This window comes from Phoca vitulina, unplaced genomic scaffold (assembly GCF_004348235.1).
Source record: "Phoca vitulina isolate PV1807 unplaced genomic scaffold, GSC_HSeal_1.0 scaffold41, whole genome shotgun sequence".
NCBI classification, from domain to species: domain Eukaryota; kingdom Metazoa; phylum Chordata; class Mammalia; order Carnivora; family Phocidae; genus Phoca; species Phoca vitulina.
Window position 1 is genome coordinate 14,763,648 of NW_022589744.1, and position 23,451 is coordinate 14,787,098.

Sequence of the window (23,451 nt, forward strand, 5' to 3'; positions counted from 1 at the left end):
CTCCCTCCACCTGGGCCCTGGGGGTGCTGGGCCCCTGTCCCTCCTCTTCCTCTACCTGGGCCCGGGGGGTGCTGGGCCCCTGCAGGTCTCCCTGCGCTGGTCGGTGGCCCACCAGGGGGAGCTCTGACCAAGCCCTGTGGTGTTCCAGAAGCCAGGCTTGCGTTTCATTCCCAGCCTGCTTCCCTGGTGGGAAACACCACACAGCTCAGTGAACCTCACGGGGTACGGCGGACCGCTCCCCTTCATATGCGCGCTCCAATACCTGAGACGAGGTTATCAGTCCACTCTCAGGCTCTAATGGACCACATCTTGTTGAGGGGATAAAATCAGGAAAGAATCCATCTCAAATTCCTTCTCCTCTGCTCCCTTGCTTACGTCTGTCCTGTGTGACCTCATGTGCTCCGGGTCCGGGGCAGAGCCAGCTGGGCTCACTTCCAGCTCCGCTAGCATACCGGCTTTGTGACCTCCAGCAAGTTAAATAACCTCTCTGAGCCGCGCTTTCCCTTTCTATATACGGGGGTCATGTTAGGACCCGCCTCACAGGGTTTGGGGTGCTTGTGAGCATCAGCCCTGCCTGGTGCCCACGCAACGCTTGAACACACATGCCTGGTGCCCACGCAACGCTTGAACCATCCACCCCTAGCCCATGCCTGGCTCACAGCTCGAGTTCAACGATCGTCTGCTGGCTGAATACATCAGCGCTTAGGAGCATGCTCACCACCGTCTACCTAGAAATCTAAGGAGAGCGAGGACCACAGCCAGAGCACGGGAAGGGGCTGCCGAAGTCGGGGGTGGCCCGTCCTGTGCTGGCCCTGGCCGCTCCGGGCTAGTGCAAGCCCGCTGTTCCTGAGCCTTGTGCACGCCCACCCCGTGACACCCTGCGGACCCCTAACGATGCTGCGTGGCGGCTGCTATACGAGCCCCTGACAGGTGCACCCCAGGGCAAGCTTAAGTCCTGCCCCCCCCCCCCGGCCCTGCCTGTGCGGCCTGAGCCAGCGAGGCTGCCGCTGTGCCCAGGCATCTGGCTCCCCTGGGCTCTCAGGCTATAGAGGGAGTGCCACCAACATTCCCCCAGGCCTGTGCTCCCGCCGCTTACAGCTCAAGGGTCTGGGCAGAAAGGCTAAGGTTCCCTCGGGGTCAGGGGGCTGGGCCACGTGCCTGGCTTGGCTGCGACCCCATAAGCCTTATGCCACCAGCCAGGGGTCTCCGAGCATGCCTGGGGTCTGTGGGATGGCCGACAATCTACTGTCCCCCCAGTGATAAGAACTGGGGCACCAGGATTCCCAGGACCTGGCCCCGTGGGGTTTAGTCTGGGTTATGGGGCAGGTCAGACAGGTAGGGATGGCTTAACCTAAGTAAGGCCGCCAAGGGGACGGGAAGGGGAGAGAAGGTGGAACCCCCCACTGCGGGCCCTTCGCCATCGTCTTGGGCAGCATCAACGATGGGACATGGGTGCCAAGGCCCTGGCTTGGGGAGAGCCGGACCCCGGCAGGGCGAGACGCAGGCCGTCCTCACCACTCAGGGAGCAGAGGCCTGACACACACAGTTGCCCCCCGCGAGGCCCGGGGCAGGCCTTGGGGGTCAGACGCAGCACTCACCCGCTCTCGCTGTCCAGGAACACGGAGCTGCCGCTGTCCACAAGGGCGGCGCTGATGGGTGAGAGGCAGAATGGCGAAGAGAAGGCGTCGGAATCCGAGTCGAAGGAGCTGTCCCTGCTCACACCATCCGCCGACAGCTCAAGGGAGCCCTCCTCCTCGCCGGCCTCGGGCCGCGGCTCCTGCCCCTCCGTCCCGTCCTGCGAACTGACCGCCGACAGGATCCCGGAGTCGCTGTGGGCTGGTGCTGGCGGGGCCATCCCCAAGCCCTGGGCCAGCTTCTCCCCGTCCTCGGAAGGGGGTGAAGGGCTGACGCGCACGGCGTCCTGGATGCTCTGCGCCACCACCAGGGTATCCTCGTCTCTGGGGGTCAGGGCGGGCCTGGGCTCCGTAGGGGAGGGCTGGTGGGGCGTCCCCAAGCTCTGGGCGCGCCGGCTCCGCGGGCGGGGTGCCTTGCGCACCGGAGAGCTCTCAGGGGTGATGTAGCGCAGCGCCTCCTCGTCCTGCTTCTGGATGCGAGAGTTGGGGACCCACGCGAGGATGAGGGTGCTCCCCAGCAGCTCATCCTTCTCCATGTACAAGCACAGGTAGCCTGGGAGGGTCAGGAGGACAGGCAGGTTAGGGACGGCGGTGCCCCCGTCTGGCTTCTACTAGAGGCCACGCCCTGGTCGGTCAGGACGGGGGGCTGGGCAGGCGCCGGGCTTCAGACACAGCCTGGCCCCAAGACAGCACGGCTGGGGGGCGCCGTCAGGCTTGAGGTGAGTGAAAGCTGTGGGCACTTAGCAGATTCGGGGGCACCGGGCTCCCAGGCAGGGACCTGTCGCTGTCTTTCCACACACGGGGAGCCCTCCTCCAGCTCAGAGCCCCACCCCGCACAGTCTGGCGGCCCCGGAGCTTTCCCACCCGCAGCCAGCCTCCGGGTCTGGGTGAGCCCAGGGGCCCAGGAGCCCAGGAGCCCGTTTCACCACAGCTGGGAGCGATGGAGGCTGTGGGCATTATTTATGTTTCATACTAAATAAATCCAAAGATGGGCTTTTGGGTGTTTTCCGGTCAGTCGGGGTCTCAGTGTGTCTTCTTTAATGCAGCTTTCCGGAAGAAGGGGCCGTCCCTGATGTCAAGCACCAGACTGCGGACGGGGCGGAGAACAGTGTTCCCCGAGGAGGCAGCAGCCGCGGGTGGGCCCTCTGGGTCCCTGGACGCTCAGTCTGGGGGGAAGGCAGCACTTCCTGCCACTTCAGGATATCCTGATTTCTGGGCCAATCATGCCAGGTGCCCAGACCTCCTGGTCTCCGCTCTGAAAGCCCCTGGGGCTGGAGCTGGGCCCTCACATCCCTCGGGGCTCTGAGAACCTGCATCGGAGCCTCCTGAGCCTTGCTCCGTTTCCAGAAGAGGTGGGGACACTCAGTGATAACGGTAAGGTGCAGGGGAGGCCACGCATTTCTATACCCTCAGATCCTGCGGCTCGGGGATTGGGAAGGGAGCCCAAGGCCTCTTCCCCCACGCCCCACCCAACCTTCCATCACAACAGCATCACCACGAAGCTCTCCCGAGGCTGTGCTGTTCTTTCTGATTTAGACCAGAAGGGCTAACGCTCTCAGACCCTGCCCTAGAACCTCTGCCTCCTCCTTGAATCCTCAGAGTCGGCCCTGTGGTCAGGCGCCCACGGCCATGTGCCTGCACCCCCTTCTAGAGCACACGCCGGGGACACAGGATCTTGGAATTCCCTGTCTACAGCCCAGAGTCAGCGTCTAGGGCCTGCTCCTGAGCTGCCTGTGGGGGCTGTGGACAGGCTGGGGTGCCCACACTGGGTGCCCGAGGTCCCTCATAGCGCAGGAAAGAGCTGGGCTGGAGCTCGGCTCTCCTGCTTTGGAACCTGTAGGGGCCGATGATTCCAAACCTGCACCTGACCATCTGGGTGACTATAAAGATAGACTTATCGAGGTAGGAATAGTTCGTTAACATAATTTAAACTTTTTGTATTTTAATTAATTTATTCAGTATTCTGTTGACACATAATTTGCGTACAGCAAAACGCTCAGGCCTGATTGTAATTTATAACTTTTAGATGTTCTGACATCTGGTGTGGGGCCTCTGACTGCGCTGGGTGGGCAAGTCCACAGGCCACAGCCAGGCTGCAGGTGCACGGGGGGGGCCTGAGCATCCTCCAGCAGCGTGGGGAGGCTGCGGGAAGAACGAGGAGTGCCCACCCTTGCCCCACCTCCACCCCGGGCAAGCGTTGGGAGTGGCCCAGCCTCTCTGAGCACCAGCTTCCTCATCTAAAAAAGAGGCCTGCCTGCCTGGGGTTCTGGGCACGCTCATGAAGTTAACATACAAATAAAATAAAGCAATCCATGTATTTGTTGCAAGTCGTTTGCACAAACGACAAAGGACCACACAGGACTTGGGTATCACTGACCCATCATTTTGTCCCTTCCATGGGGGGCAGCGGGGCTGAGGGAAGTCAGTGTCCGGCTGCTATGACCAGATTTAACAGCCTTCGATCTGCCCCCAGCCCAAGGACAGCCACGGTCAGGTACCCGTCCTGGAAGAGAAGCGAATGCTTTGCTCCGTGCTGTGACCCACTGCCCCGCCATGCACCGGGCAGCTGGCCACCGCCGCGTCCTGAGCCCTGGAAAAATATGCAGTTTCTTTGTCTGTGATTTGGCACAAGATGGCAAAGCCGCTGACAGCACAGGAAAAGTGTCCACCCCAGGCTCACAAAGGCCCCGGCGCTGGTGTGTCCGGGGCACAGCCCCAGGGGGATGAATTCGCAGTCCCTGCATCTCCCTGCTGCAGACTCCAGCTGATGTTTTCTGCCCTAATTTCGGAACAGTGGGGTCTGAGGACAGGTGGAGACAGGGCCGGTGATTTCCATGGCCTGTCCCACAGTCCGTCTGGTTCTCATCACAGCCTTCGGGGCTGTGGGAAGGGAAGGAGCCACCTAGCTTGAGGGGTGGGCTCCTGCCACACGGGAGGGGGCCCTGGGTACTGGCCAGTGCCCACAGAGGAGGGCTGCCCGCTTCCCAGCCTGCAGGCTCCCTGCTCCCAGCAGCCTGGAGTGACCTAATGTCTTCTTCTGAGGCCGATTCCCCGTAAACTGTCCCACCCCATGTGTATAAGTTAAAGGTCACCAGCCCCTTCGAAGATGGGGAAATTAGGACAATTGGGGAAGTGACACGAAAGCTTTCCAAAGCTGGGGCTTCGTTACTTTCGAAAGAAAAGCAAGCCCCTCCACCCAGGCCCTCCCACCTCCTGGGCTCACCTGGGTGGTGCTCCCCCAGCCCCTGCAGCCCCTCTGGTGGGTGCACGCAGACATTGTTCTTGGAGTAGATGATCTCCCCCTCCAGGATGGAGGGGGGCCCGCTACCACCACCCGGGGTGAGGGTCAGGAGGTCCGAGGCTTTGGAGGAGGCCCGGCGAAGGAGACGGCCCAGAGACATTGCCGGGGGAGTGTTTCCATCCTCCGCACGCTTCGGCCCAGGCGGGGCTCGTCCAGGTGTGGCTGGGGGAGAAAGACACAGAGGAGGCGCGTCAGGCCAAGGTCATGGGCTTGGGCCAGGTGTCCTTGGCGCTGCGTCCTGCCTCACACCAGTAAGCTCGAGTTGGATGGTGGTTCACTAACTACCGGGATGGATCCTGCTAGCACGAGGCCACGTGGCAGCATGCACGTTTGGGGCCAGGTCGTTCTCAGTCCCTTCCCACTATGACAGCCAAAAATGTCTCCAGTCATGGCAAACGTCCCCCAGGGGTGAGCTCATAAAACGTCCAGACTTCTCTTTGCTCAGTTTTCACCCCTGTGTCTGTGCCCACAAGCCCTCCCTTCCTGAACGTCTCACCCCTCCACCGTGCTTCCCAGGGAGCATCCTTCTTCCTCCGGCCCGTCCTTCCCGGCCTCCTCCACCCCCAGGCCCGGCCTGAGGTCCCGACATGCGACGGGTCATCACAGCGGTGTCACAAGCAGTATGTGAAGGACCCGAGTTTGCCTACAACTCCTTCTTTAAAAAAATAAACGAGAGGGGGGCCTGGCCCACTCAGTCGAAGGAGCGTGTGACTCTTGATTTCGGGGTCATGAGTTTGAGCCCCACGTGGGGTGTTGAGATTACTTAAATAAATAAAAACTTAAAAATAAATAAAAATAAAAAAATAAACAAGAAACAAAAGGATTCGATCCAGTATACATACATAACTCCTAGAGAGTCACCGACAAAAGGAGCAGAGCGGCAATTCACAGAAGAGTAAATGGAAGAGCTGATAAAAAGGAAGAATTCTCAGTCTAAACGAAAGCCCGGCACCCAGCAGACGGGCCGAAAGCAATTTCTATTTCAGCCAAAAGCCCAACAATCAAAATCACTCGCTATGTGAACCAACCAGACGCTTCCCATTGGTCGAACCCCGGAACACAGACCACCAAATTGAGCCGTGGAATGAGCCACGGGTGTGAACTCGCCCGTATAAATGAGGACACGCGTGCAGGGCCAGGCTGCCCCCTGGCCAGAGATGGTGCATGTCCGAGGCTCAGACCGCGCTGGGCAGGGTGCGGGCCAGACTCACGGGGCAGGGGCTGGGATGGGGACATCTGCAGAGGGACTTCACCTTCCCCTCTTTGAAAGGAAAAAAATGAAGGTGAGAGCCAATACGATAAAATCGTCGATGGATGGATGAACTACATGTGGTCCATCCACACGGTGGAATATTATTCAGCCCTAAGAAGGAAGGACATCCGGCCACCTGCCACATGGATAGACCTGGAGGACACTGTGCTCAGTGAAATCAGCCACTCACAAAAAGACAGATAGTGTAGGATTCCACTTACGTGAGGCCCCTGGAGTCATCAGATTCATAGAGAGAGAATGTAGGATGAGGGGGCGCCAGGGGCTAGGGGAGGGATGGGGACGGGGAGTTAGTGTTTTTGGGGCCAGAGTTTCAGTTTGGGATGATGACAATGTTCTGGACACGGGTGGTGGTGATGGTCTCACAACAGTGTGAATGCACCTGATACCACTGACCTTGCACTTGGGAAGATGGTACATTTTTATATCACGTCTATTTCACTACAATAAAATGATATTTTGAACCATCAACCGGGTATATTACATTGTTCTTTGAACCTTCTGCATTTTTGTACACTGCTCCTCAAATCCAGAGCTGGTTTGGGATAGTCCCTAAGTGAGACTCTTTCTGCTCAAGGGTTTGCACAGGCTCGTGGGGCGGAGGGGCGGGTCTCAGGGTGCCCTTCGCTGTCTGAGACCATGGGGCTCCACGCCGGATCCTCAGCCCACCTGGCTCCCTGAGGACCCCTCCTGCGCCCCCAACTTTGTTCTTGGGTCTCCCAAAAGGGCCCTAACTCTCCCAAGCACAAGATTCTTCTAACCGCCTCCTGAAAGTCACCCCTCCCTTGTCTGCATCTTTACCTAGAAAGATCCATCACTCCCTTCTCCCGAATCACTGAGGTTCCCAATATCAGCATCGCCTTGAAAATCACGGTTCTGGGACCCTCACCCCCGCGGCAGCGGGTCCCACAGTGTGAAAGCGGCTGCAGACAGTAACCAGTAGGTGTGTCTGCAACCCAGTGAGACTTGATTAACAGACACTCTCTCCTGAATCTCACAAGTCGCCACGTGTCACAAAAAATTCTCCTTTCAATTTTTTTTCAACCATTTAAAAATATAAAATCCATCCTCAGCTCAAAGACTAGAAAACAAGCAGAAGGCTCGATTTGGCCCATGGGCTGCAGACAGCTGACCCCTGGCTCAGACCACCGTCTGGATACTCGGCCCCTCTCTACCCAAACAGCCTCTCCGGGAAGCCTTCCTGGCCTCTCCAGGTCAAGAGGGTGTCTACCCTTTGTCTCCCCTACTGGTTCTACTGTCTGAACTTCGAGGCCCGCCCCAACACCTGCCAACCTCGGTATGAAATTCTTAAAAATCACATGGCCCCTACGCATCATGTTGTCTGTCCAACTAATCGTCTAGAAAAATGATATTGTTATTCTAATGATGATTCTGTTGTCCAGAATATTTTTAGAATTCAAGAATCATTCCAGAATGACAAGGTCCCTTAATAAGCCGTACAAGAAAATGAGTCTCTTCTTTCTAGCCCAGCGCTGCCCAGTAGAAATGTAATTCGACCACGTATGCAATTTCAAATATCCCACTAGCCACATTTTTTAACAGAAATGAGGAAGAATAATTTTGGGAATATACTCTGATTTCACTCATTATTTCCCAAACAGTATCATTTCGGCACGTAATCAATATGAAAACAATTACTGATGAGCTGCTTTACATTCCCTCAGCCTCTGGAGTCTGGTGTCTGTTTTGCATTACGTGCATCTCAGCTGGGACCAGCCACACTGCAAGGGCTCGTGGCCTCCGCGTGGGCGAGGCTGGAGCCCCACCTCCTCCGGGGCCCCCGACGGTATTCCTTCGTTAATCCTTCTAACCGCCAGGCTGGGCTGCAAACAACTCTCAGCTGATTCTAAAAACCAAACCGTCCTTCAGTGAAGATGTTTGCCACCGTGGAGGATAATCAAAAGAATGTGCTGGAAGATTTGAAGGGGATCCCAAAATACAAGTGCTCACAATCCTGCCTTTTCCCACACACCCGACGTGGATCAGATGCTCTGGGTCACTGAGGCTCTGGCAGATGTGTCCTCCTAAATGCGAGGTTTTACAAACGAGAAAACAGGGTCCGAGCATTCAGGTCACTCAGTGAGCAGAAAAACTTGGCTCCTAAGACCTTTGTCCTCTGTGCTCAGAGTTTGGCTCCCACCCCACCCCCGCCACCTGGGTGGGCAGGGGACAGTCCCCCCAGCTCCGGCCCCAGAGCGTCCTGCAGAAGACCACGCCCTGGGGGTGTCTGTCAAACACCCCCCCAAAAAATTCACTCTCTTGAGACACTCCCCACTTATTCTCTAAATGCTTTTGTTCCTCTGTGAGCCGACTTCATTGAAATGAAACCTGGTTCCCAACCTCTGCTCTCTATCAAAAACTACATGCGGAGAGAGTCCTTGACCTACTTTTGAATGCTTTTTTTTTTTTTGTAAATTAGGCAATAAGCTCAGAGAAGCACAAAGAAGAACACAAGTTCCTTAAATCACAGGATCTGAAACCATTTGTGTGTTTTCTCCTATCTTCTGTGCCTATCTTATAAAAAGCAAAGACTCCCCACTGGGATGACCCTGGGTCTTGCTTTCAGTCGTATCATGAGTGTGTTTTTCCACGTGTTAATGAGTCGAAGTGTGTGTCTTCCCCTTGCCCCCCAAATCATATGTTGAAGCTTGAACCCCCAGCACCTCAGACTCTGGCTGTATTCAGAGACGGGTCCTTACAGAGGTGATTAAGTTGGAATTAGGCCATTAGGGTGGCCTGAATCCAATGTGGCTGGTGTCCCTTAAAAAGAGGAAATTTGGGGGCACCTGGGTGGCTCAGTTGGTGAAGCGTCTGCCTTCAGCTCGGGTCATGATCCCAGGGTCCTGGGATCAAGTCCCACATTGGGCTCCCTGCTCAGCTGGGGAGTCTGAGAGTCTGTTCCTTCCTCTCCCTATGCACCCCCGCCCCCGCTCACTCTCTCTCTCTCAAATAAATAAATAAAAATCTTTTTAAAAAGTAAATTAAAATAAAATCTTAAAAAAAAAAAAAGGAGGAAATCTGGAGATGGACAAGGTGTCCAGAACAGGGCACAGGTCCAGGAGGAGGCAAAATCGTGACACGGAGCAGTGGTGAGGTGAAACGGGAAGGGAGAGTGGGAGGAAGGGAGAGTGGGAGGGAGGGAGGGGGGCCTGCCAACTGCAGGGTGGGCTGAGCGGCAGGAGCGGAAGGGCTCGGGCTGGCGGCACACAGGGAAGCTGAGTGGGAGGAGCAGAGCAGGGTAAAGAGGATGCAAAAGTTCCCTGGGCTGGACTGGGACCCGTGGCCCAAGGATGTGACCAGTCCCAATGCCACGAAACTGCACACTTCAAAATGGCCTGGGTGGGAACCACGCTGTGCATACTTTATTGTGATGAAAAATAATAATAGCAGTGGAACCTGGCGAGGGGTGTATAGACGCTCTCTGTACTTTCTGCTCTTTTTAATGTAAACCTAAAACCCTCTAAAAAATAGAAATTAATTTTAAAAAAGAGGGTGGAGACAAGAGTGTGTGCACCCAAAGAACCCAGGCCGAGGCTGGGCTCGGGCGGAGGGAGGCAGGGGACGGGCAAGGAGCCAGCGGCAGGACGAGTGACAGCAGGGTGACAAAGGGAGCTCGGCTCTCCAGGCCGAGGGCCACGGCCAGCAGCGATGCTAGGGCCTGGCAAGGGCTCACACCCTGACGGGGATCTTCCTAGTGTCCTTGAGTCCCAAGATGCATGACCTTGAATGCTTCTGGCTCACAACCCGCAGAGCAGTTTACGCCCGTGACCTTAGGGACCCGGTGTCCCATGGGGGCGGAAGGAGCAAAGATAACCACCCCTCCTGGTAGACCAGAGAGCTGTGCTCCAGAAAGTCTCCCCGGGTACAGAATTCTGAGGAAGGAGAACGCCAGTTCCCCTTTTGTGGGTCTGGGGTCTTTCTCTGGGTGGATGACTTATTCTCATTATACCTCGGACAGAGTCTGGGGAGATGGGCACAACCTTCAAATGCCATCAGCAGAGATCCTAAGACACACAAAATTAGCCAATGCTCAAAAGGGGGCTGAGAGGAGCCCGCAGCCAGGAACAGCTCCCTGACTTCCCCTGGCAAGGACTCGGAGTTAACTGAAATCAAAATAGCAGCCGAGATGCTCAGAGCACATTGTACCAATATTCCAGAGCCTCTCCCCAAATCCCGAGGGAGGAAGGTGAATAGGGAGGCAGCTCAAGGTAGATCCTTGACGACGATAAAAACGTCATTTTCCTCCGATGCATTCCCTTAATGTCTCTATTTTAAAACGGTTATGCCTGTTTCAGTCTTGTGGATTTGAGATTATAAGCTCCTGGGTCCAAGACACCTGTGAAAAGTCCCCTTCGTGACTGACGTGCCTACCAGAACGCAGCCTTCAGTAAAGTTCCACAGGCTTTGCTTTTGCGGACAGAAAGGACAGCAGTACCGGCCTGGCAGTCGGCACAAGGAGCCAGAGATGGGGTGCTGCCAAGATCCAGAATGAGCATCAGCTTGGGTGCAAAAAAAAAGTTATGATTTTAAAAGGTATAAAGTAAAAACAGCATGCCGGCTTCTGGCCATCTACTGAGCCACGATCCCAAGCCGAGCTCTGAGCCGCTGCGACCACTAGGTTGGGCCAGACTTTTGCAAATAGGCTATTGTGTCATTCGAAAGGACAGAACCACTTGGCCTCCCCTCAAAACACACACATGCTCATAACATGGAGCTCCCTCTGCAGAAAGCCCGCCCTCCTCCCCGCAGCTCTTCTTCCAACACCTCCGAGAACTGCGGGTTCTCAGCCACCTGCAGGGGAAGAGAAACTGGGGACCCAGGAGAGGGGTTTGGGGGTGGCTGCCGGGGGAAGGGGGGCAGGTCTTTATTTCACAGCCCTGTTTGGAACTGGCCCTGCTGCTGGGTCGTGGCCAGGGGGTGGCGGCTGGCCTCCACCGACCGAGCTCGCTCCTGGACGCCCCGGGGAGCACCTGCCACCGGCCCAGGGCCCGAGGCAGCTGAGGCCTCGTAGCTCAGCATGGCTGGTGCGGGGCTCTCCTCTAATATTTACGGGGCGAAGCAGAGACACCCATTACCCAAAATTCATTCCCCAGGAGTTGGTGATTTATACCTGAGGAAAAGTCCTGGGCAGAGACAGAGCCTAAGTCACTGAAAAGCCAGAAAGGAGCAAAACACGGATTAAGAAATGACACCGTTTAGGAAAGACACAAGTCGCCCCCCATGCTTCCTTCAGAAAGCACCTCTGTCCCCTACACATTGGTTTCCTGTGGCTGTTTTAACAAGTCACCATGTATCTCACAGCTGAAAACAACACAAATAAATCAGCTCACAGTTCTGAAGGCCAGGAGTCCGACCCGGGGCTCAACTGGCTCAAACCAAGGTGTGGGCAGGGCTGCGTTCCTTCTGCCACCTCCAGGGAGAATACGTTTCCCTGCCTTTTCCAGCCTCTAGAATCCCCCCCGCAGCCCTTGGCTCGTGGCCCTTCCTCCACCCTCAAGGCCGCCGGTGGCCATCCAGGTCCTCCCCCCATCACAAGGCTCCGTCACTGACTCTCTGCCCCCCTCTTCTGCTTTTAAGGACCCTGGGATGATGCTGGTCCCACTGGATAATCCAGGACAATATCTCTATCTCTAGGGCAGCTGATGAGCAAACTTAACGCCACATAACCTAACCGAGTCCCATGTTCCCAGGATTCGGACGTGGACAGCTTTGGGGACCATTCTGCTGCTGACCACACCATGGCAGAGACACCGGAAAGGATGAATTTCTAACTCACCCACTGACTGTCAAATTCCCATGCAGAGCGACCACCTTTTAGGCAATATGATGGGGACCCAGGCCTAGAGCCAGGAGAGAGGAGAACATGCACCCCCACGGCCCCCTGGGAGCAGCAAGATGGGTCAGGGGAAAGTGCACACTCACACCAGGGCCTGCCCTTGGCAGCTTCCTCCGCCCGCAGCCTTGGTTTCCTGTCCTGGTATAAAGGGCCCCATGAATTGCCAAACAGAAAAATAGGAGCAAAGGTACAAAGTTCTCTTCCAGAACCTTCCTAGGAAGACCAAAGAAATCGGGCAGCCTGGAGCCACTCTAAGAGGCAGGAGCTTGACTTCTCCTATTGGATGCTCTGGGCTGTGCACCTGCCTTGGGCCCACCTGGCTCAGGTGCTGGGATGCAGCTGTCAGCAGGGCAAACGCGGTCCTGGCGCCTCCCGGGGCTGCCAGTGCCCGCGGACGGGAGACTCCAGCCCGCACCCATCCTGACGGCTGCTCACTGCAGCGGGGAGAGGCAGGTAGGGAGCAGAGGGCCACTGGACACGTTAGGGAACGTGTGGTGGGACGAAGCCCACAGGTGATTACCCCCCTGGCGTCGTCACTGGCAGACTGCTCAGGAGCAATAAGCCCTGGGCTCCGGTCACCCCCCATGTGGCTGGCAGGAACTGGTTCCTCTGCTTTGCTCTCAAAGCCAGATCAACACAGAGCGGCGAACAGGCGATGCTATTTAAACAGGAGCCAGCCACATGAAAACAAGGATCATTTTCCTCCCACACAACATCTGCTGCTAACACCCCTCAGAGGAGACCCCATCTCTCTCTACCTTCCCAGAACCAGGCACGTGCACCACGGTCCTTCCGGGAAGCCCCTACTTTGCTGTTCAAAGGGTGATCTAAATCCTGCGGGTAGAGTGGTTCAGGAACCCGATCCCTGGGGCACACGATTTGGGGAAGTTGGGTCTTCCAAGTCTCATCTTGCAGACAAGACACCTGTGGGCTGACACGACCCCTCCTCTCTGCGTTGCTTCCCTTCACGTTATGGGATCACTGTAGAAGAGAGAGGTCTTCCTGGCATATACATCACATTCAGGATGCCCGTGGAGAAGACTGTCACCCAAAAACAGGGTCGCTGTGGGCAGGGCCTCTGCATACAAGGGAGGACAAGACGATCAACTTGTATTTAAAATGAAGGAACAGGGCGCCTGGGTGGCTCAGTTGGTTAAGCGACTGCCTTCGGCTCAGGTCATGATCCCGGAGTCCCGGGATCGAGTCCCACATCGGGCTCCCTGCTCAGCGGGGGGTCTGCTTCTCCCTCTGACCCTCTTCCCGCTCGTGCTCTCTGTCTCTCATTCTCTCTCTCTCAAATAAATAAATAAAATCTTTAAAAAAAAATAAAAAAATAAAATAAAAAAATAAAATAAAATAAAATGAAGGAACAGAGTAGGGCAGAAGCCCAGTGCTGGAGGCTTGGACCAATCGCCATCCGGGAAAGGACCTTTGAGAGGCCATAAGGACAGGACAGTCACAGGAACGTGAGGGGGGTTGGTGGCCAGCTTCACTGTGACTTCCCTCTTTCGGCTGTCTAGCTGCCACTTTGATTATCACCTACTCCCTGGAAAACCCCAAGGCCTCTGCCTCTCAAGCAGGAGACCATCTGCTCTTTGTGCCCCCTTGACAGTAAATACCAAAACACTATTTTCTCCCCAAAGAGCCGAGGAAGTAGGGCCTGGGAGATGAAAATGACCTTAGAGATGAGCTAGGAATGAGGAACAAGGAAGGACTGGACCCAAAAAGCAAGGAAAGGTACAAATCCAGCCAGGAAGCCACGAACCGACCCAACAGTGGGTTAGGTGCACCTGATGTCTATATTGTTCCTGTAAACTCTAATAGAGAGAGCTGAGGACCTCTGTCTGTGCTAAAGGAGAGGCTTAGGCACCACAAAACAAAAAGCCAATGGGGGGTCGGGGGTGGGGGATATATTGACAATATCCCTGAAAAACAACACAGTTGATCTTGCTCCGGGGGAAAGCTTTTTAGTTACAGAAATTGAAAAGTGAAAGAGTGTGAAGTGACATCTGTTAAGAATGCCCTTTGCCCCAATTTCAGAAAGACAAAGAGTGTAATGACCAGTTTGTCAGACTATTGAATTCAGGGTCACTCATCGCGGAAAACCAGCACAAAAACCAAAGTATACAAGCTAGTGCAGACACGGGCTCGGGCTGCACCCCTATTATGGTGGTTTCTACAGTGGCCAATCCAGAAAGAGCATGGAAAAGACCCTGCCACACCTGCAGGCAGGTGGGTCCTTATGGCTGGCTTGTCACATACATCAACTTTAAACACCTGGACAGACTGGCCGCCCAAGGCTCAGCAAGAGAAGGGCATGCCATCCCGGCTGGATAACGGCTTTGGGAGCATCATGCTTTGTCTTCAAGTGGCCAGACCTTGCTCCTCCCTGAGGCTGGCTATATTAGTTCTGAAGACACAGTAAAAGACATGCTTCAGATAGGATATCACTAGACAGCTCATCAAAATAGACTTATGAGAGATGCAAGACCCAGTGCCGAAGGACGCACAGGTGGTCAACAGCAAAAAACACCACTACTGGGCGCCTGGGTGGCTCAGTCGTTAAGCGTCTGCCTTCGGCTCAGGTCATGATCCCGGGGTCCTGGGATTGAGTCCTGAATCGGGCTCCCTGCTGAGCAGGGAGCCTGCTTCTCCCTCTGCCTCTCTCTCTCTCTCTCTCTGTCTCTCATGAATAAATAAATAAAAACCTTAAAAAAAAAAAAAAAAACCACTGAAGTGAAAGGAAAAAGATCTCCTAGACTATTTCTCTGAATTCGGGGGGTGGGGAGACTGCAGACTTGCACTTTCTTTTCTGTGCACGGGGCTCATCAACGTTCATCAGTATTGTACAAATATAACAGAATGAGGGACAATACAATGTACATCAGTAAAACCCACTGGGCCCGAGCTGCTACAGTTGTTTCGCTGTGGAGCCACAAGTCCATCCGTCCTCCCCACGCTGCCCCCCTCACGCTGCCCCACGGTGTGAAACGACCTGGCTAATCTTACATGAGAGAAGATTCAGGCCTGTGAAAAATTTGGGGTCCCTCGGCTGGGGAGGAGGGGGCAGTGGCCAAATCTCTACTTGAGACCTGTGTTTCCAGACAACCTGGTCACCCTGGTCCCGGCAACAGCCTGCAGGGACCCAGCACCCCGCAAAGTTACAAGGCGGAGAGTGTCCCTATCCCTAAACGGTGAATTCCACTTCTGCACAGAGCAGCTTGCCGCCTGACGGACCACACATACAAGGAATTAGGAAATAAAATCAAAATGTTTTTACCAATTTGCTAACTGTGAACAATCCAAATGATGGTCATTAATAAAAATTTTTTTTTTAAATTTTAACGCTTGGTATGTGCCCGGCACTAGGTGCTTCGGACGACTGCTGCCTGAGGTAGGGAGAACAAGCCTCACTACACAGACGGAGAAGGTAAGGCACCCAGGAACGAAATCGGTGCGTGTGCCAGGGCTGGTATTTGAACCCGGCAGTTTACTCTGGGGGCCACGTTTTTAACCACTGCACAGAGCCACCCCAAACCGGGGCAGAGAGACGGGGGCAAGCAGGTAGGCTCCAGAAACCCAATGGCCGTCTTGTCAAACGCTTTTATACGAGGCCCGAGAGGCTCCTTCTGGACGAAAGAGAACTGATATTAGCAGCTGGTGAGTGACATGGGATTAGTCCCCACTCTCTTGCTTTTTTATGAATCATCAGGCGGAATGAACCGTGTTCTCTGGTCTGCAAAAAGAGGGTCAGGAAGACTGTGTGCACGCGAATGGCAGGCCCCCCTTACCAGGAAAGAGGCAGTGCACACAGCCGTTTCTGGGGCTGGAGCAACCTGGGCCTGAGGACGTGTGAACTTGGTTCTGTCCTAGGTGCATGAGCTTGGGGAATTTACTTCTCTAAGGCTCAGGGTTCCCATCTGTAAAATGGGGATAACCTCAGTCCTGACTTTATGGGCTTGTTTTTGGGGTTAAGTGAATTCATGCACAATAATCAGAAAGTATGTACACAACAACCATCATCGCTGGAGGATTTTAAAATTCCACTGATAAGAACTTTCTTTAGCCATATTCTGAGATTCTGCTCACCATCAACACTCCACAAGCCAACAAGTGCCACAGAAAACATAATAACCGCAGTCAGCATCCACGTGCCTCCCAGTACCAACACTGGGCAACTTACACGAATTCCCCAGTTACTAGTACAAGGCAACCCCTACTTCAATAATTCTGTCTTTGCAAAAGTTTTCGTGGTTCTTCAAAGCCTTCAGCCGTCACTAATCCATTAATATTTCTACCAGGGAATTTCTAAATCTAACAACACAGATTTCTAAAAGTTCTCTAATCAATCGATGGCAGATTGGGAACAGATTTCTGGGATCTGGCCTTCTGCAGCCACCCTTTGATAATAGGCTTCCCCACATGGCCATTTTTGAGAACCATGTCTCGCTTCCTTCCAGATACAAGAACTGGGGCCTTCCCGTGGTAAAGACAGATGGGTAAAACCAGGGGGGGATGGGGGGAGACCAGCCCAGCTTCTCCTAGGAACTTGGTGGGCAGGAAGACAAACTTCGGAGTGGTGAGCGAGAACATATTATGTTATTTTCCATCTCCGAATAGAATCTGAACTAGACTGTGGCCAACATATGACACCAACTTCCGAGTGTGGGAATAACAGGATTTCAAGATTCACCGGCTTCTGGCCAGGTTCCTGAGGTTATATTTAGCAATCTTAAATTGCCTATTTTTTTTCTTTCTCCTTTTTTCTACTCTTTCTTTCCTTCTTTCTTTCTTCTTTTAAGTAAAGAACAAGGGGGAACAGCCCGGCCTAAAGGAAGTGAGTTTCCTGACATGCGGTTCTTTACAGCCAGACCACCGACCCTAAGGCCCAGCAATGCTGAGAGCGCGCGCGCCGCTGGGCCGGGAAGCACACTTCGGGGGGCTGTGTCTGCAAACGGCGGCCCCCTGCAAGTTCTCCTTCGCGTGCTCTGACGATCCAGCCAGACAAAGACCGCAAGTTCTCCGGTCCACGGCTCCACACACGCGGGGAGGGAGTCTCCCCGAATTAGGTCCACTCCCGGCCCGGGGCGCCCGCACCCGCCGCGGAGGGGGTCCCCGGGGGGCTTCTGCGTGATCCCGCGTGCTCCCACGCCGCCCCGCTCCCGCCCCGGCCCCGCGCCTCCTGGGGCTGCGGCCGGACCCCGGCCCCTCCCGGGCCCCGCCGCTGCAGGCCCAGCGCCCAGTGCGCGCCCCCACCCCGTGCCCGCTGAGGGGGCGCCGCCCGCTCCCCCGCGGACCCCTTGGACCCCGCCCCCGCGGCCCCCGCCCGGACCCCGATACCCACCCGGGTCCCGCAGCGGGGGCCGGATTCGCGCCGGCTCCCGGAGCCTCCGCCGCCGCCGCCGCCGCAGCCGCCGCCGCCGCCAGTGAGGCGCAGCGGGGCGGGGACGCGCGGCGAGGCCCGGCCCCCGGCCCGCCCCCGGCCCAACCCGGCCCGCCCCGGCCCCTAACCCGGCCCCTAATCCGGCCCCTGGCCCAGCCGGGACCCCAGCCCGGACCCGGACTCCAACCCGGCCTCGGGCCTAGCCCCGCCCCTGGTCCAACCCGGACCCCAACCCGGACCCGGACCCGGACCCGGAACCTGCCCAACCGGCGCAACCCGGCCCCCAACCCAGACCCCGCCTTCCCCCCCCCCCACCCAACCCGGACCCCAACCCGGCCCCGGGCCCAGACCGGCTCCCCGCCGAACCCTCTCCCCCCAACCCCTTGGTTCGCCCCGACCCTGCCCCAGTCACCTTTCGCCCTCGGGACCCAAGTCCCCTGCCCCAGGCCGTCCTAATTCCGGGTCCCAAGACTCTGGCCCTGATGGCAGCCCCGCGTCCCCCGGCAGTGAAGACAGGACCCCTGGGACGCTCCACGTGCGCGCTCGCCCTCTCTGTTCTGCCCTCTCCATTTATATTTTTCCTATGTGGGGGTAAGAAGTGATCATCACCCCCCAAAAAGCCACTGAGCATCCTTCTCCGCCGCACCCCCGCGGAGGGGACGCCGAGCCCCCCCCCCAGGTCTGGACATGGATGGGCGGGCACCAGGCTGGGGCCCCCGCCCCCCCCCAAGGTGCAGTGTGCTCCGGAGCCTCTCGCGCCCCCACCTCCGCCTGCCACCTTCGGGGCACTGAGCGGTCTCGGGTCCCCGGGTGCCCGGCGCGGTCCCTGGGCCATCTGAGTTGCCTGGCTGGACGCTCGTGGACCCTGTTGTCGCTTTACTGAACCTGAGCCAGGCGGGACAGAACTCGGACTTAGAGACGGAGAAACTAAGTTTATGTTTTAATGTATTTATATACGTAGGTGCTCTGCGTTTCCAGCGCACCGCGGTGGCACAAAGGACGCGCCGCCGCGCCGCCCGCTCCAGCCCCGCGCGTGGTTCCCGCCCGCCGGATGTTGACGGCGTCGCCTAGCAACGGGAGATGGCGGAGCCGGGTGGCCAGGACGGCGGGTAAGCGGGCCGGGGGTCCCGGCTCTCGAAGCGGCGCCCACGCCTCCCCCTTGCCCTCACGCCCTTTCCCCGCTCCTCTGCCCCGTCCATCCCCGCCCTTCCGGCCTTTCGCGCCTCCCTGGCCACCCCCAGCCCTCCGCGCCCCTTCTCGTCTCCCGTCCCTTTGTCAGCTCCCGGTCCCCTCCCTCTATCCCCTCGCTCGGGTCGCCGGGCTCTCGAAACCCCGGGGCTCGCTCGGCCCGCAGTAACCATGGCAACCACTATGCTCGGCCGTGCCTTCGCGGGTAGTTTGCGTCCTTGTAAATAAAGCAGGAGAGCGCGGAGGCTGGTGGCAGGATCTCTACCTGCCTGAGGTCTCCCTGTGTGTGAAGGCTCACCGAGGGGTGATCCCCCCCCGACCGCGGGGACCCCGACTCTTCCCCTGCCACCCCCAGACCTCCAGGAGTGGGGGCTGGGCTGGGGACAGAAACTATTTTCAAGAATTGGACCTTTTATCTTAGACGCTTCAGTAGTGTTTCACTTTTTTTAAAAGATAGATTTATATATACTGACATGGAAAGCAGTCCAGGTTACATTAAAAGAAAAGACTAAGTGAAAAACAGTATGTAGAGTGTGGCCTCTAATTGTGTGTGTGTGTTTAAATGCATAGAAAAATATTTGCAAGAATATACGTTTAAATCTCTTTTATTACTGGTGGTTATCTTGAGAAGAGAGAAAGTCACAGAGGATTTTCGTTGTCTGTGTCACACATTTCTGTATTTGACTTTTTAAAAAAAAATGAGCTTGTATTTTTAATTAGAAAAAAAAATTTTAAGAATGTAAATCATGACGTTTTTGTACTATCTAAATCGTGAAAGAACTAACCAAGAGTCTCTAAGAGTCTTTGTACCTTTTGTGCAACTTTCTCTTACGCTGTATTTCTTTTCCCGTTTGGCCCCAGACACAAGTATATTTAAGGTGACTTTTCTGTTGTAATGTACTGATGCTGTTCCCTGAATGTTTCCATAATTATTTTTCATTCATTCATGGAACAACTCTTTTGTGACGCTCCCCCCTCCAGGTGTCAGGCATGATCTAGTGCTGGGGTTGGTGGTAAACATGACAAAGTCATGGCCAACAGCCTAGAGGGGAGGCATATAATCAACAAGTAAATAAGAATATAGACACCAGGAGGTGATCAATGCCAAGAAAAAGAACGCTGTTCTTTGAAACTGTTAAACTGTATTTCTGCACCCAGGTCTCAGCTGGAAGGCGAATCAACTTCTGAAGGAGAGGAGGCCCAGAATAATGAAGGCGACAGGGTAAAGTTCCCTGTGGGGTGGGCTGTGCTGGGCTTGTCTTTACTGGGAATTAAAGAGTTAAGAGTTCTGCTCAAGAAAACTGCGCAGGGATCCTATACCTTGCACTAGAACAGACTCAGTCCCCTTGCAGAGAGACTCATTTTCCTTTCTCCCCAACTGCTGGCAGCTAGTTGGGATGCCCCGCATCCCCTACTCAGATCACCCCCGAGGTTTTCAGAACTCAGGTTCTCTAACAAAGGACGCAAAAAATTACAAACACTGGAGAGAACAGGTAGAATATGGAGCTTAATCTTCCAGGGACACATAGGTGTGTGCAGATGCAGTTTTCCCACCAGTATAATTACACAATTACGAGCAGAACTTCACCGGAGTTTTTGACTGTGTTTCCTGATTTTTTTTTTCCTGCCACAAATCTGCAGGTGTCACCCACAGGGAAGACCGGTGACCAAAACATTGACGAGGCTGTTGGTGCTGCCGAGCTTTCTGAAGAGGAAATTGAAGCCTCTGGGGAAGTCACAACTGAAGGAGAAATCGAAACTGAGGGAGAAGTGGAAACGGAGGGAGAAGTGGAAATTGATGGAGAAGTGGAAATCAGTGGAGAAGTAGAAACGGAAGAGGAATTTGAATTTGAAGGGGATGAAGTCGAATTTGAATTTGAAGGGGAATTCGAATCCGATGTGGAAGCTGCCTCCCCTGAAGGGAAAGTCAGCTCTGTAGATCTGGCTTATTCAGAAGTCGGTGCTGGGGCGGTGCCCCAAGAGGAAGCGGGCCCCACATACCCGGATGAACATGTAGGGAGGGAACGTGTTCCTGAAGACAGAGAAGCCCCCCGTCCATCAGAATCCAGAGATTTGGGGGACATCTCCACACAGCCATCCCGGCAAGTAGTAGACTCACCCGAGCAGATAGGCCGGGATGCTTCTGGACCCAGAGCTCACAGATCGGTAAGTGCCCCGAGGTCGACTTTATGAAAGTGTTTGACTGCCTTTGTGGTTTGTCACCCTATGTGAGCAACTCAGGGCACTTTATAAAAACAAATTGCAATCTCTGTTAGAAATTTCTTAGCAAACTTAAGTCTCGGGACCCACTCTTGAATGCCAAGAGTTTCTGGACCTTGGGTTTGGGAACATTCCATGTAAGGGCATCCAGGTTTCTGGTTTCCAGAACAAGGCCTTCCAGTGAAACTTTCCATGGTGATGGAAATGCTCTTTACCTTTGCCATCCAGCATGGCAGCCATCAGTCACAAGGGGCTACAGAGCACTTGAAATGCGGCCTGGGAGATGGAGGAACTGAATTTTTAGTTAGAGTTCTAATTAATTTAAATTTATATAACCACCGGTTACTAGTGGCTACCATACTGGACAATGTAATTCTAGATAATCATGATTATCATGACAGTAGTTATGGTCTTACAATTTTCTTTTTTTAATTTTTGAATGAGCATGGACTTATAGAAGAGTTGAAGTAGGATTAGAAGAACTTGTTATTTTTTTAAGCCTTGGAGAGTAGGTCAGCCATCGGATGCACCACGGCCACCAACTTCCGTGCGTGTTTCCCAAACAACCGAAATACAGCTCTCAAACTGGGGAACTGTCATTACATTACCAAATAATGCTCAGGCCTCATTCACCAGGTGTCCCAGTGACACCTTTCAGAGCAGAGGTACAGTTCCAAATCACATGTTGCCTTTAGCTGTCCCACCTCTTAGGTCTTAATCCTTCCTTGACTTTAATGACCTTGGCACTTCCAAAGCTCACCAGCCAGCCACCTTTAAAATGGCTCTCAGTTTGGATTTGCCTGGTTCTCCTCTTGTGGCGATCTGGGTTATGATCCCTTGGAAAGGGGTCACAGAGGGAGGCTGGTTCTCCTTATGCCCCACGCGGTAGTGCCCTGATTGTAGTTTGTCCCATGACCAGTGATGGTGCTGAAGACCCCGAGGCTTCTCCACTGGGAGGTTTTCCTCCACCCCTTTGCATTTAAGAAAAATGGTGTGGGAAGGTGCTCTTTTTGGTTAAGATAGGAAGCGTGAGGATTTCAAACCACAACAGATTACCACCATATTGCTAGGAGTTCATCTTTCTCTGAGCAGTGTGTATAGGCCCATCTTTTGTCAGATTTGTCCCTAGCTATTTTGCATTTTTGCTGCTATTAGAAGTGGCTTCCAGCTGTTTGCTGCGGTACTGAATATGGTAACACAACTGATTTTTGTATATTGATCTTATATTCAGCAACACTGCGAAACACCCTTGTTAGTTCTAGTAGCTCTTTTGTGTGTGTGTGTGTGTGTGTGTGTGTGTGTAGAATCATAGGATTTTTCACAAAGATGATCATGTTCTCTGTGAATAAAGGCGGTTCAACTTCTTCCTTCCCAATCTGGATGCCCTTTATATCTTTTTCTTGCCTTCTTGCACTGGCTAGAACTTCCAGCACAACACTGAGTAGAAATTGTCCCCAGTTTGACCGGTGAGAGCCCATTTAAATTGGCCTTTGTGTCCTTCTGACACACGGGTATCCTTCTTTCTTGTAACCGCTGTCATCCTTGGAGCACTTTCTCATTCTCTGGCACAGAGTGCCCGGCCCTAGAATCAGACATTTCTCCAGGAGCCTGGTTTCTTTTCGTGGAAAACAAAATTCAGAAGTCATGATTTGGGCGCTAGGTCCACTGTCCCCAGGCTCTCTCAGTATCATACACACATGACACGCACACACGCACACACACCACACGCCGCATTCAGACGCAGCTCACACCAACCCCTCTCTAACACAACTCCCCACTGAGTGGGTTCCTCTCCGTGCCCTCCCCTTCCATATGTCCAAGTCCTTTTTCCAGCAATGAGAAGGCTAGTCCCCATTCTCCCTAACGTATTTATTAACTTGATCCATCCCCCGGATGTAACCTTCACTGCATTTCTCCACCCCCACGTGGACTGTCCTCACCCCACCTGAACCCGGACGCCCCCACACTGGGCTGCCCTGGTCACTCTCGTCACTGTTGGGCCAAGCCCACCCAGGCCAGCCCCCAAATATCTGGGCTCTGACTGTGGCAGGCTGTCCTCTGTGGGGACTCTGGTCACCGGGCCCGGGCCTGGCACCTGTGCTGTGAGGGTTCCCCACGGGTTCGGCCTCTGAAGCCCGCTCTCCTCTGCCCCCGCTGCTGGCTGCAGGGTTGAGTTGTTCTGGAAAGAAAGCGAGGAGCAGGGTTACATTCCTCCATCTTCAGCTCTGGTCTGGACATGCCTTTGCCCTTGACATTCCGTCTCAGTGACTCTGACAACAACCCTCTGGGGTGAGAACTGTTGTTACCCCCCTGGACAGATGAGGACGCGGGTGGACGGCCTTCCCTGCCCAGAGTCAAGCAGCCGTATTGCTCTTGTTCCGCAGCCACCATTCTGAACCGAAAAGCCACGATCCCACCCCACCTGGTGACCCCTAAAGAGTTAATAACCTTGGAGAGTAACATGATTTGATGATCGCTAATTAAGCTCAGAAAACAACTGTCTTCACCTTGTAAGATGTCCAGGAGATTTGAGGTGTGGGTCACTTATTGAGCTATAAACCCAGTTTCCATCCTCGGGTCCCATTTCTAGAAAAGTTA

The 23,451-nt window shown here is 54.6% G+C and overlaps 2 protein-coding genes across 4 annotated transcripts in view; one reads left to right on the forward strand and one right to left on the reverse strand.

Moving 5' to 3' along the window:
* The window catches only part of TBC1D16 (TBC1 domain family member 16), a 76,424-nt gene extending 58,156 nt beyond the window's left edge, over positions 1-18,268 (reverse strand). Inside the window, exons 1-3 of one of the 3 annotated variants that reach the window (XM_032429574.1) lie at positions 18,211-18,268; positions 4,858-5,097; positions 1,599-2,187 (exon numbers count right to left, since the gene is read on the reverse strand). In XM_032429574.1, coding sequence (XP_032285465.1) covers positions 1,599-2,187; positions 4,858-5,035 — 767 coding nt within the window. In that variant the 5' untranslated portion in view covers positions 5,036-5,097; positions 18,211-18,268. Of the gene's footprint in view, positions 1-1,598; positions 2,188-4,857; positions 5,098-17,406; positions 17,472-18,210 lie in introns of those variants that run through there. The other 2 variants (XM_032429575.1, XM_032429576.1) reach the window with 2 other exon arrangements.
* A 228-nt stretch (positions 18,269-18,496) lies between these two features.
* Positions 18,497-23,451, forward strand: part of CCDC40 (coiled-coil domain containing 40) — a 38,615-nt gene continuing 33,660 nt past the window's right edge. Inside the window, exons 1-3 of the mRNA XM_032429987.1 lie at positions 18,497-18,554; positions 19,792-19,855; positions 20,275-20,799. Coding sequence (XP_032285878.1) covers positions 18,526-18,554; positions 19,792-19,855; positions 20,275-20,799 — 618 coding nt within the window. The 5' untranslated portion in view covers positions 18,497-18,525. The remainder of the gene's footprint in view (positions 18,555-19,791; positions 19,856-20,274; positions 20,800-23,451) is intronic.